At 41.2% G+C, this 12,790-nt stretch overlaps 1 protein-coding gene across 6 annotated transcripts in view; it reads left to right on the plus strand.

The window, feature by feature from the left end:
- The first annotated feature begins 890 nt into the window (after positions 1-890).
- Positions 891-12,790, plus strand: part of NUP214 (nucleoporin 214) — a 90,806-nt gene continuing 78,906 nt past the window's right edge. For 4 of the 6 annotated variants that reach the window (XM_031450716.2, XM_031450718.2, XM_031450717.2 and 1 more), the window contains exons 1-9: positions 893-1,050; positions 3,816-4,011; positions 4,653-4,804; positions 5,993-6,191; positions 6,841-6,911; positions 7,794-7,857; positions 8,304-8,407; positions 10,002-10,108; positions 10,753-10,819. In XM_031450716.2, coding sequence (XP_031306576.2) covers positions 1,006-1,050; positions 3,816-4,011; positions 4,653-4,804; positions 5,993-6,191; positions 6,841-6,911; positions 7,794-7,857; positions 8,304-8,407; positions 10,002-10,108; positions 10,753-10,819 — 1,005 coding nt within the window. In that variant the 5' untranslated portion in view covers positions 893-1,005. Of the gene's footprint in view, positions 1,051-3,815; positions 4,012-4,652; positions 4,805-5,992; positions 6,192-6,840; positions 6,912-7,793; positions 7,858-8,303; positions 8,408-10,001; positions 10,109-10,752; positions 10,820-12,790 lie in introns of all 6 variants that reach the window. The other 2 variants (XM_031450720.2, XM_031450719.2) reach the window with 2 other exon arrangements.

Genomic DNA, 12,790 nt, shown 5'->3' on the forward strand with positions numbered 1-12,790 from the left:
AGAGAAGCAGGCTTGCAGATGATCAGTTGGCTGAAAACCAAATAGTAAGTGGCAGAATATGCCCCCCAAATTCCCCTGGAGCTGACTCATGGGCTCCAAGCTAAGAACCTCCTGTCTGAGAGCATTTATAATTCCACTACAAAAATCTTTACCTAGGACTGTGTAATAGCCATCAATTAGTATATTCAGACAAACTGAATTCTAATCCTGCCTTCACCACTTTCTGACTGAAGGGCATTGTGAAATTTGCTTAACTTCTCTGTGCTTCTAGTTACCTCATTCATCAAATGGCACTAATAACCCTTAAGTGACCAGGATTAAGTAACAGATCTAAAGCGTTTTGCTAAGTCTCCAGGCTCTTGCTCTGGAAATGATTACCTTTCCAGGAGTAAGCAAAGCTGATCTTGGTGCCCTTTAACCCCCTCTTTCGACCTTCGTGGGTAGACACACAAGGGTCTCCGTGGCGAAGCCCCACGTCACCAAATTTCTGAATTTTTTTCCTCCACACTCCCCCTCCAAAGACTCCCAGGAGCTGCCCCTTGGAAATATTTGTCCAGTTCCTAACTTCTCTGAAATCGGAACTGTTAATAACCACCTACATCCGAGGATTACTGTGAAATCTGACAAAACGAGCGAGGAGGGCACGGGCATGAATCGCCCAGTGAGTGTGACCAACACGAAGCAAGCCGGTTCCGGTGGAATCCCGGCGATGGCACCTGGACGCTCCTGGGTGAAGGAGCACGAGCCCCGCGGCCACGCCCCCTACTCGGTCCGGCCAATGGCAAGCGGCGGCCAGGAAGGCGCTCGGCTTCAGATGGTCCCTCAGCCTTCGCAGACAACACCGCCGAGCAAGGTGTGTGGCGTCACCAACCCGCGCCGGAAGTGAGGGATTTTCTGAGCGCCGCTAGCGCTGAGGGAAGGAAGTTGGCCTGGGAGAGGCCTGGGCTGTGTCGGCAAGGCCGCGGGCGGCCTCGGTGGCTGCTTTGACCAACTGAGGGCGGCGCGATGGGAGACGAGATGGATGCCGTGATCCCCGAGCGGGAGATGAAGGTCAGACACTGGCCAGGGCCTCCCTCCCTTCTTAGTTCTGGCGTTGCCTTGGAGCCCCGCTGAACTGCGGAGCGCGGGTGCCGGCCGCCCCACCCCCCGCTTCCTCGAACAGTTTGCCGCTTTCAGAGTTTTCACCTACGCGTCCTGGAGCGCTCTGTCTTGCCGCCGGCGTGAAAGCCCCACAGAATGCAGTTTCCCCGTCCTTTGTTGGTCTTGTGAGAGTCTCTTGAGTTACCCTAGCTACTTTAATGTGGTGGTCGGAGTAGTGATAGTAATTACTGTTTCTTCAGCGTATGCTCTGTGTCAGGCACTGATAATTACTATAGCAACCTTACGAAGTAGTGTTACTGTAGAGGAACAAATCGAGGCTCGGAAAGTAACTTACCCAAAGCTACATCTGACAAGCGGACTGAAATCCAGGTGTTTTTGTTGTTGTTTTTAAGACCCTCTTTTTTTTTAATTTTAAAATTTTATTGAGTTATAGTCAGTTTACAATATTGTGTCAATTCCTGGTGTAGAGCACAATTTTTCAGCCATACATGAATATACATATGTTCATTTTCACATTCTTTTTCACCGTGAGCTACCACAAGATCTTGTATTTATTTCCCTGTGCTATACAGTATAAACTTGTTTATTTATTCTATATATACCTGTCAGTATCTACAAATTTCGAACTCCCAGTCTATCCCTTCCCACCCCCATCCCCCGGCAACCACAAGTTTGTATTCTATGTCTATGAGTCTGTTTCTGTTTTATATTTAAGTTCATTTGTCTTCTTTTTTTTTTTTTTAGATTCCACATATGAGTGATATCATATGGTATTTTTTCTTTTTCTGGCTCGCTTCACTTAGAATGACATTCTCCAGGGACATCCGTATTGCTGCAAATGGCATTATGTTGTGATTTTATGGCTGAATAGTATTCCATTGTATAAATATACCACAACTTCTTTATCCAGTCATATGTCGATGGACATTTAGGCTGTTTCCATGACTTGGCTGTTGTAAATAGTGCTGCTATGAACATTGGGGTGCTGGTGTTAAGACCCTCTCTTTACTCTCAGTGTACTAGTACTTATTTAAGGTGGCCCAGGCTTGCCTAATGCAGAGCCAGGGTTCATCACTTATCTCACAAAGCTTTCGTTAACTAGAGTCAGAGGACTGTTTTTGGTATTGGAAATCAGCCTGAAGTCAGGAAACTTGAGAGAGCCAGGTGATCCAAATGATGGTTATAAACACCTGAAAGGGAATAAGGTGTAGGAAGCTTTTAGGCATTTGAACAGCAGGTCACTGAAATGCATTTAGGGAGTAGTAATCCATACCATATTGACAGTAGTAGTTCCTTATTTCTTCTTAATCACGCCAAGGGCCAGCCACCTAGTGAGTGTGTGCCGTATTCCTCGGGTGTGCTGGAGCAGAAGGAAAAAAGGTTTTAGAACCATAGACTTAGAAGATGATAGTCTCCCTCTGAGTTACTGATTACAAGACCCCCGTAGGATATTTGGGATTATCAGGATGAGAATTAATAAAAAAGATAGAAAATTGTATGGTCTCACCTGGAAAACTATGGATTTCTGGTCACTGTACTGAGTTGGAATTAAGAGTATTTCAGTTAATCTTTTAGCAAATATGTATTAAACATCGAATCCAAGGAAATTAGTTTGTGGGGTGTTAAGGATCCTGTATGAAACACCATGAATGTAAAATGAAGGCTGAGAAAGGCTGTCTGGCTTTTACACTTTTGGAGTATAACCACATATTTTTTTCACCAAAACCTTGACCTAAAGATAGGTTTAGAACTGAAGGAAAAAAACAAGCCAAGTATAATACAATTTAACATAATGATTGCAAACTTATAGAACTCTTTTCACCAAGAAATGGTAACACTGAAAATTCTTTGAAAGCATATAGATAAATTGATGAAAGACTAGATAAGTCAGGCATTGACAGGAGGTTGGGGAAGGCTCTCAGACCCTCAGGTACTAAGGAGAATGAAAATGGAAGGAAATGAAAAGTGGAGGTGGCCCTGGATGTGGCTGACGCAGTTGTGGGAGGGAAGCCCAGTGTCTGGAGGTGAGACACTAGGGGTGGACGGGTCAAGCCGTGCTGGCCTTACAGCCTGTATTAAGGGGTTTGTACTTGATTTTAGATGTCCTCGCAGCATCTAGGTATGTTTATAGGTCTTGAACACTGAGAGATTGATCATATGTGCCCTTTTCTGTGATGGGAGTTTTGTTTAGCATTTGATAACAGGTACGCTAGTTCTTGAGACTTTGTTATCATTCGGTGGTCATTGTTTCCATGTATATTTGTTGCATACTGCACTAGTAGTTTGAGCTTACCGGGTAGTTGGGGGTGTTTTCAATATTTACCAACAAATTATTAAGCACTACTTTGGATCATAAGACAATACATACCTTGAAATAGGACAAGATTATAAATAATAAAGTGCAGCTTGTGTGGTGGTTCAGACAATAATTTAGGAATTCAGAAAAGGAAAAGATTAGTGTTCACTGGATTAGTCAAGGAAGGCTTCATGAAAGAATTTTTTTAAATTTGTTTTATGCAGTCAATACTAATAAGCTCTATGCCAGGTACCGTGATACCATAAGAAGCTTTAAAACGACTGAGCCCCAGAATCCTGAGACCCAGGGTAATATATCAACACTTTATTGTACTGGAATTGGGTGTACTGGAATATAGTGACGTGTGATTTAATTTCCTGTTTTTCCTGAATCCCCTTGTTTTGACCCCTCCCCACAGGATTTTCAGTTTAGAGCACTGAAAAAGGTGAGAATCTTTGACTCCCCTGAGGAGCTGCCCAAGGAACGCTCGAGTCTGCTTGCCGTGTCCAACAAATATGGCCTGGTCTTTGCTGGTGGAGCCAGTGGGTTGCAGATTTTCCCTACTAAAAATCTTCTTATTCAAAATAAACCTGGAGATGATCCCAATAAGATAGGTAAGTTACTTGATTTATTTTGCCTAATAGAGGAGTGTAGTGAAGTTTGCTAACGCAGTTTGCTTCCCAAGGAATCATCCTGGTACTAAAATTACAACTGCTGTTAGCCCTGGGATCAATTCCTTGAGAATAAGTTCTAGGTGGGCTGTGGGAAGCCTTTCTGGGTGTTCTCTTTGGTCCTTTGTATTTCTCTTTTGATGAAGTTCCCCTCTGAGCTCAGAGAGAGGAACAGTTTGCCCTGCTTTTTAAAATTTTTGCTCAGTTAAACTTGGTTTCTGACTCTCCAGGAAAAGAGTTTTGTTGCTCGGCTCTTTAGTTGACACAGCAGCACCATCCAAACAAATGGGAATGTGTACTGTTTGGAGCATTGTTGCAAAAATACAGGACAGGACAGTATTTTCAACAAGGGCGACAGCTGCAGGTAGTGTCTCCAGGTCACGTGAGGAAGGGCCCCCAGGATACTTAGTGCATTGTTGCTCATCTGTCAGACAGCTAAGATTTATCTGCACAGCTAGGTAGCAGGCTGTGTGCGTATGTTTGTGTAGATGCGAAAATTATTTCACATAGACCTGAATAGAGGGGTTGTGGCTTCTGCTTAGAACATTCCATTTTCTGCTTTGTGTTTTTTTATGTTTTCGTAGTTGATAAAGTTCAAAGCTTGCTAGTTCCTATGAAATTCCCGATACACCATCTGGCCCTGAGCTGTGATAACCTCACACTTTCCGTGTGCATGATGTCCAGTGAATATGGTTCCATTATTGCTTTTTTTGATGTTCGCACATTCTCAAATGAGGTAAGCTGCCGGGAAACTGTAGGGACCTAAGGTCAACATGGGACCTAAGGATCGAATCATAGCCTAGAAGTTCTTGGTTGACCTTTGAGTTTTTTCTAGATTAAAATATGGGTTTTTAAAACGTTCTTAATTATAGAATCATAGATCTTTTGAGATAGAAGTGACTTCAAGAAGTCATTTCAGGAGGGAAGACAGCTCATTGGTAGAGTGCATGCTTAGCAGGCACGAGGTCCTGGGTTCAATCCCTACTACCTCCATTTAAATAATGAATAAATAAAAACCTAATTATCCCTCCCACCCAAAGAAGAAAGAAATTATTTCGTGACACCGCCTGCCCCAAGGTGTTTTCATTTCTCATTTACATGTGAGACAGCCAAGGTCCAGGGATCCTTAGGTGACTTGCCCGAGACGGTAGAGTTAATAGATACTGTCCGAAGCTCTCACATCCTGGGTCTCTGGCCTCCTAACGCAGTGTTCCTCCATCCCGGGCCGTTTGGTAAAGCTAATAGTCAATGGTGGCGCTTGTGTGTGCTGGCTGTGTGCCAGGCCCTGTGCTGCGCCTTCCGTGTCTTGTTCCTGTCAGGCCTGCCTCGCATGGCCTTGCACCGTGGGTGCTGTCTTCTTCATCTCCCTGCCGGAGGAACGGGCCCAGAGAGTTTTAGTACCTGTTCAGGGGCCCAGCACTGCTTGGGGGTTTTTTTGGTTTGTTTGCTTTTGGTACCTTTTATATCATTAATCTTTTGTTAGCCTTCTACCACAAGTAGAAGAAGTAAAAGAAGCTTCTTTTAATGAGGCTGTTTTGGAAATTTGAAGCCTTTTGAGGCTTCTGCCTACCAATTAAAATAAGTACAATAGTTTAAGGTGAGAGCACTCTAAAATTCAAGGGCGCAGCACTGCTAAGAATCAGAGCCCAGATGTTAATTCAGTGTCTGCTCTTTATTGGTTATTTTGCATTTGTGTGTGCACGTGTTAGGAGTCCCTCCTAGCACGCTAAAATAATGGCCATTTTCAAAGTTGTTTTAAAATTGTAACAAATAGGTTGTCACGTACAGCTACATATTTTTTCATGGTCACAGAGAAAAGTGAACTGTAATTTGAGAAAACTTGCATATTCCAGAATTTTCTTTGACTATTGAATGTCTCTTCATTAATTTATTTGTTTTGGTTTCTGGGCATTTGTTTTAAAAGGCTAAGCAGCAGAAACGCCCATTTGCCTATCATAAGCTTTTGAAAGATGCAGGGGGCATGGTGATCGATATGAAGTGGAACCCTACTGTTTCCTCCATGGTGGCAGTTTGTCTGGCTGATGGCAGCATTGCTGTCCTCCAAGTCACAGAGACAGTGAAAGTGTGTGCGACTCTTCCTTCCACAGTGGGAGTAACGTCTGGTGGGTAATAAAGTCTTCTACTCTGTAACATATACTAACGGTAATCTATTTAAAAATTAATTTCTGGAAAAAAAATTTGGGTTTTTTGTTGTATTTGTTGTTTTTTGGCAGAATTGGAAAGAGTATTTCCATAGTTAATGTCCTTGATACCAAACAGCATACATAATTTAATTTGAATGTTCTTAGGTTTTCTGAAGAAAAATATTTTGGTATAGCTGGTTTAGAAGTGTGTTTTTGAAAATAATTGTTTCGATCTGAAAAGCTCGTACTCTGAAACAGACATTTGTATCTTCAGCAGAAAAGTGTTAGAAAACATCAAATAGGAGCAAGAGAATGATTTCTTGATATTTGAAAACTTTGTTCTTGTATTTAGAGACTACAGAGTTTTTATACTTTACAGCTTCCTGGGCAATACTCCTTTGAAAAAGCATTTTTAGTAGCTGATTCAGTGGCCCAGTGATAAATCACAATTGGCTTAATTATCAAAATGATTTTTCTTCTTTTACTTTGCCTAGTAAGGATGATCCCACAGTCTTTCATGGGCTGACAGAGGACTAAGAGGTAGTGATTATGTAGGTGTTTTGGTGCAGATCTCATTGGTTTGCTCCATTTTCTTTAGTTTTTAACTGGTGGCATTCTCTTTACTCAGTTTGCTGGAGCCCCAAGGGAAAGCAGCTGGCAGTGGGAAAACAGAATGGAACTGTGGTCCAGTATCTTCCTGTAAGTCTTCCCTTGGACTTCAGAACTTTTTAAATTAGGTTGCCTACTGTTTTGGAGGTGGTTTGGGAGTATTTTTGATGTTTTTTTCCTATTAAAATGTAACTCGCACTGATTGCAACAAATTTGTCAGTACCTGTGTGAATGTGGGGTAGAATTGTTGCATGTCCACTCTGTTGTCCTCTCACTGTGGGCTTCCAGCAATAACACTCATGAATATTCTTCAGTGTAAATTGACAGAGAATACATGTATGTCCAGTCAAGCCTGGGTGGGAAGGATCGGTTCACAGGCAACGTCAAAGCCTGTGTTGTTGTGCGTTCCTCCTGTTCTCAGAGGGGCTGCAGAGTGTGAATGTGGTGGAATAGGTGTCAGGTTAAAGGTTTATTTCTTTTTTGTTACCACAAAAACTTGTAATGTGAAATTTGGCACATATTCTTTTAGGGCATAAGAAGATAATACAGTTGGTTTAATTTTACTGTTTGCCTTTTTAAAAAATATCTTAATAGTATATTGAAGTCTTTTTTCCATCTCATTACGCTTAGAGCTACTTCATTCTTTTGAATGGCTGCGTAGTAGTCCGCTGTTAAATGTGCTGTAATTGACTTATCCATGCATTACTGATGTTTATCTGCATCAGTAAGAGTGGTTTTGCCACTATAAATGGTATTGCGTTGAGCATCCTCATACCTACATCCAATCACGTTCATGTGAGCATTTCTGTAGGATGGGGTTCTAGAAGTAGGCATCCCCTCTTCTCTGTGTTCATCTTCTCCTGGCTGGAGACATGAGACTTAGGTGGCTTCTAGGGGAACATACTGTATTTGGCAGTCTCGTTGTTTTGCGGTTTGTTATATCTGACACTTCTTTTCAAATCTCTATTTCAGACTTTGCAGGAAAAAAAAGTCATTCCCTGTCCTCCATTTTATGAGTCAGATCATCCCGTCAGAGGTAACACATCTGATTCTTACTGGGCTGACCTCTAACGAGGTGCTGCTGTCTGTATTGCTAAAATTTCAGATCATGTGATGTAACTGTATACCTGCTCAAGGCAGTGTTGATGTATGAAAACTCATTATTTCTCTTAGCTAATTAAGTCACTGTAACAATAATCCTCTGGTAGATGTCTACGTCTCTGGGTAAATGCCATTAAATGTGGATCCTAGTTTTTTAGAATTCTTCATAATTTGCCTTGATTGTAATCCATCAGAAAAAAAAAATACCACTTTGGGATAAATTTGGGCTTCTTGAGTCTTTGTGAATTATATTTAGTCAGTGAAATCTGGACCTTTGTTAAAGCCATAGCAGTTGGGTTTTTTATCCAGGAGGTGTTAATTTTATAATATACTGAGGTTAATCTAAACACAAGATGCTTTACTAGAATGTGTGTCTTTCAGTTCTGGATGTGCTGTGGATCGGTACATACGAATTCACAATAGTATATGCTGCTGCAGACGGAACCTTGGAAACTTCCCCAGATGTGGTGATGGCTCTGCTCCCGGTATGTGTATGAAAGGGATGCCTTCAGGTTCCTTTCCGTATGTCAGTGGTGGTGCAACTCGAGGTGTAAGATTTTAATGCTGCACCATGGGCCTGGGGACCAAATTACGGTGTCCACTTAGAGCATGTTCTTCTATTGAGTCACAGGGTGAAAAAAGTCATAAAACTTACCTTTGCTCAAGCTGTGAACTGTGAGTCATGGTAGATGTTAACCTGATAAAGACATTTTAGAAAAGCAAGAAAATACTTTGATTTTTAAATTTTGTTGACTTATTTATTTGTCAGATATTTATTGATTGCCCACACAGTGTGGTTTAGAGCTGAGAATACAGCTGTGACCAAGGCAAAGTCCTGGCTTTTGTGGGTGTTGCATTTGAATGCTAGTCCACAGACAAGTGTTGGATCAAGGAGTGCTGAGGGGCGGAGGATGACTGGGGTGCCGCTTAGATTAGATGGTCAAGGAAGGCCTCTGAGGAAGAGCCATTTAAGTGAGGGAGTGAGTCATTTTGACAATGAAGAAGGATGGACATGAATAATAAGGTCCACAGCGTCTTACTAAATTGCAGTCGCAGTAAAAAAAAAACAGCAGGTGAGACAGGACTTCCATTTCCAAATCCTGCTAGCCTTCAAAGTCTAGGAACATGCTGAATACATACATAAATGTTTAAATATAACAAAAGTGGGAGTTGCACTAGTCATTCTGTTTTGCAGCCTTGTTTTACTGAGTAAATTGCAGGCATCTTTCTATGTCAATAAAATCTGAATTTTGCTTTTGGACAGTCAGTTTATTTAGCGCTTCCTCTCCTGGTGGTTACTCAGCGTGTTTTCAGCTTTTCCCTATTTTAAAGAATGCTTACGTTCCTTAATGTACATTTTGTGGAGTTATGGGGTTTTTTTAGAATTAATACCTAGAATTGAATTTGCTATATCAAGCAGTATATGCTTTCTTGATAGGCTTTTGAAAACATTGCCAAAGTATCTTTCAGAAAAGTTGTATCCGTTTATACTCCTACCCCCAGTGGGACTGCCAGTCACCCAACAGGTGTGTCAGTATGCAGTGCTACCATTTTCATCTTTGCCAATCTGAGATGAAAAAACGTACCTTGTTTTTACTAACTCTTTTGGATTCCTGATAATAAACATATTTTTAAAATTCCAACCAAATTAAGATGCTATTTCAAGATGTCATTAAGGTTTTCTGTTCCCAGGGATAATAAATTAATACTAGCATTTGCTGACTCCTGCTTATGTTCGAAGTGCTGGGCTAGACGCCTCACTTATGTCCATTCATGTCACACAACAGCCTTTGATGGAGGTTTTAAGGTCCGTCATGCATGTGGGAAAACAGACGTTGAGTAATCTGTCCGTATGAAGTGACAGAAAAGTTTGAATTCAGTTTGGTCAGCGACCAATGTTTCTATTCTTTGTGCTGCTCACTGCTGCCTTTGTATCATGTCTGTATATTTGGACATAGATTTTGACATGAATTTTCTCATAAAACTTAAAATGATTTAATTTTTTGAGATCCTTAACTGTGTAGGATTAAAGAAAAATTGTCCATGAGATTTTTTTTTCACTCATTCTGTTCATTGTAGAAAAAAGAAGAAAAGCACCCAGAGGTGTTTGTGAACTTCATGGAGCCCTGCTACGGCAGCTGTACAGAGAGGCAGCATCATTACTACCTCAGCTACGTTGAGGAGTGGTGAGCGCGTACCCAGGGACGGGGTTTCTGCCCTCACCGTCAGCTCACACCTGAGTCACTTTGTCCTGCTTGTTCTGTTCTGTTTCCTCTCAGTAAGAGGAAAATAGAGGATGGAGATGCCCTGAACATATTTTCAGCTGATGCTGGATAATGCCTTTCTGACTACTGCCTCTGTTTCCCCAATCTTGAATTATTTAGCTCAAATATATACTCAACTTAAAAATCCAGTTTTTCCAATAATACCAGTGATGACTTAAAGTACTGATATGTAAGGAACATATTAAAAGTTTTCCTCTGAGCAGAAGTGTCTCTTTGAAAGATAAATTACTTGAAGCAAAGCTTCTGTCCTCAAACTATGTTATCCTCTCTACAGGGCAGCACATTTATTGGGAATTCTGCCTTGATTCTGTTGTTTCTCTCCTTTGTCTTAGGTAGGCAGTTGGCTGAGTCTCAGGGCTTTAGCCTATGAACTAAAAAGTAAAGCTTTACATTGAAAATCTTCTTACCTTTCCTCAACCATGTAGAAAACCTTGACTTCCTCCTTGACATTTTGAGGAAATCCTTGTAGATGTTACCACTGATTTAAGTCAAGGTGGAACTGTTGCTGTTTGAATTTAATGGTCTTCTGATTTTATTCTTTGAAGGGATTTAGTGCTGGCAGCATCTGCGGCTTCAACAGAAGTTAGTATCCTTGCTCGACAAAGCAGCCAGGTAAATGTCTCGCTTTTGTCCCTTTTATGTGATGCTTCTCTGAGGAAGATTTTGGAGGGAGTTAACTATGAGGTTAAGCTTTAGATGAAGTCACATCCTTTTTAATGAGTTTCTGGATAAGAGCAAAGCTTAAATGACACAGAGCCTTGGGCCAAATGGCTTGGGTATTGCATTGGACAAACATGGGTGTCAGATTTAGCAGTTCCTTCAGTGTCATAAAAAGCCCTTCTGTGTGTGGTTGCATCCACGTGTGTGGATACATACTAGTAATCAGCTTCCAGTAGGAGTGGGTACACCTGGATGTTTACCTGGGAGGTTTTTCCTGCTGGATGTGTACCTAGGTATACCTGGCTGTATGCCTAGGGGGTTTTTTCTGCTTTGTTCTGTTTAACCATCTTTGTTTTCTTCCTGTTACTTAAAACCTGCCTTTTCTGTTAAGTTGACTATAACCCATCCGTGACTATAGATGAGAGACATGCAAATCAAACCAAATTGAGACTCATCAGAAATACTTCCTGTTTGACTTTGCAAAACTACCAGAAAGCTAAAAGCACCTGTGTGTCTAAGCACCAGTCTCCCTTCTTCTGCTTTGTCCTCCTCGCAGGCCAGAAGTGGGCTGAGGGGGTCCGGGTGTGGCCGCCCTGAGCTGGGGTAGGCTACGCAGAGTGACTCCGCAGGAGGCACAGTGAGAGGGAAACTTTTCTTCCTTTCTTTCTTTCTTCAGTTATATAATTAGTAAAGGCCAGTTAATGGTTGTAGTAAATTTGGCTGTACATCAAGAATAAACATTTCTTTCCAGAAGCCACAAGACATTTTGAAAAATTGATTGTACCAAGTCAAATATAGAAAAGACATTGCACGGTTTATGATACCGTGATAAAGCTGGATGATAATACAATTTTAAACAAAACAAAATGGAAATACTGGTAAATGTATATACATGTATATAAAATCACTGTTTGAAATAATTCACGTCAAAGAGAATCTCAAAGCTGCAGTTGCAGACTACTCAGAAATGGTGGCAGAGACAAACATGAAAACCTAGAACTGTGCTTACAGAACAAGAGAGAATGAAGAGTTAATGAGCAACAGATGACCAATCAGCACAGTGTTTGATGTACAATGTGAGCCAAATTTAGCACTTTTGCTGCACTTTGTAAAGGATTGTGAGAGAGGAATGCAGAGAGCTTTGAATGTGGGTCAGTTACATATTAAACTAATCAAAACCAAGTGGATCAGAAGTCTACCAACTTCAAAGATTTTTTTTTTTTATTGCTAAGAAAACCAGGATAATGACCTAAAATTTCTTTTACTTCTGAACATTAAAATGATAAACTATTTTTCTGCTGCCGTCTTGGTGTTAGGTGTGGCCACATGGATTGAGTTCCACCTATTGCAATGGGATCAGAAGTTTCCGTGCTAATTCTAGGCCTGGCCTGTGAAGCTATAGGCCTCCTCCATTTGTTTTTCCCTTTGTCACATGGATGCAAAGGACCAAAGTACTGGCTTGTGCAGTCACAAGCTAGAAGGAGCTTGGATCCTTGAATACAGCTGCTGGGACAGCCACTCTGCCAACTTGAATACCCAGTTAGACTCCAGAAGTCTCCTGTGATGTTGGACTGGTGCCTTGGTATACCCTAAATAGTGAACTAGGGAAAAGGAAACAATTTATGGACCCATTAAATACAGATAAGGTGATATCTGTATTTAGGAACACTGAATCTGAAATCCCAAATTAAATATCACTACATTAAATAGGATACTAAATGAAAGAATCGTGTGCAGTGAGCAAGTGGAGTTTATTCCAGGAGTATTTTTCTATCAAATATAAATGTTTAAGTGACCACTCCTTGAAGAGGCGTCTTAAACTAATAATGTCCGTAACTGAACTCCTTTTTCTCCCAGTACTTGCCCCTCCAAGTTTTTCCCTTTGTAGGTTAATCTCCATTCAATCAATTGCTTAAGCAAAAA

The sequence above is a fragment of the Camelus dromedarius genome, chromosome 10, assembly GCF_036321535.1.
Source record: "Camelus dromedarius isolate mCamDro1 chromosome 10, mCamDro1.pat, whole genome shotgun sequence".
In the NCBI taxonomy this organism is placed as follows: Eukaryota; Metazoa; Chordata; class Mammalia; order Artiodactyla; family Camelidae; genus Camelus; species Camelus dromedarius.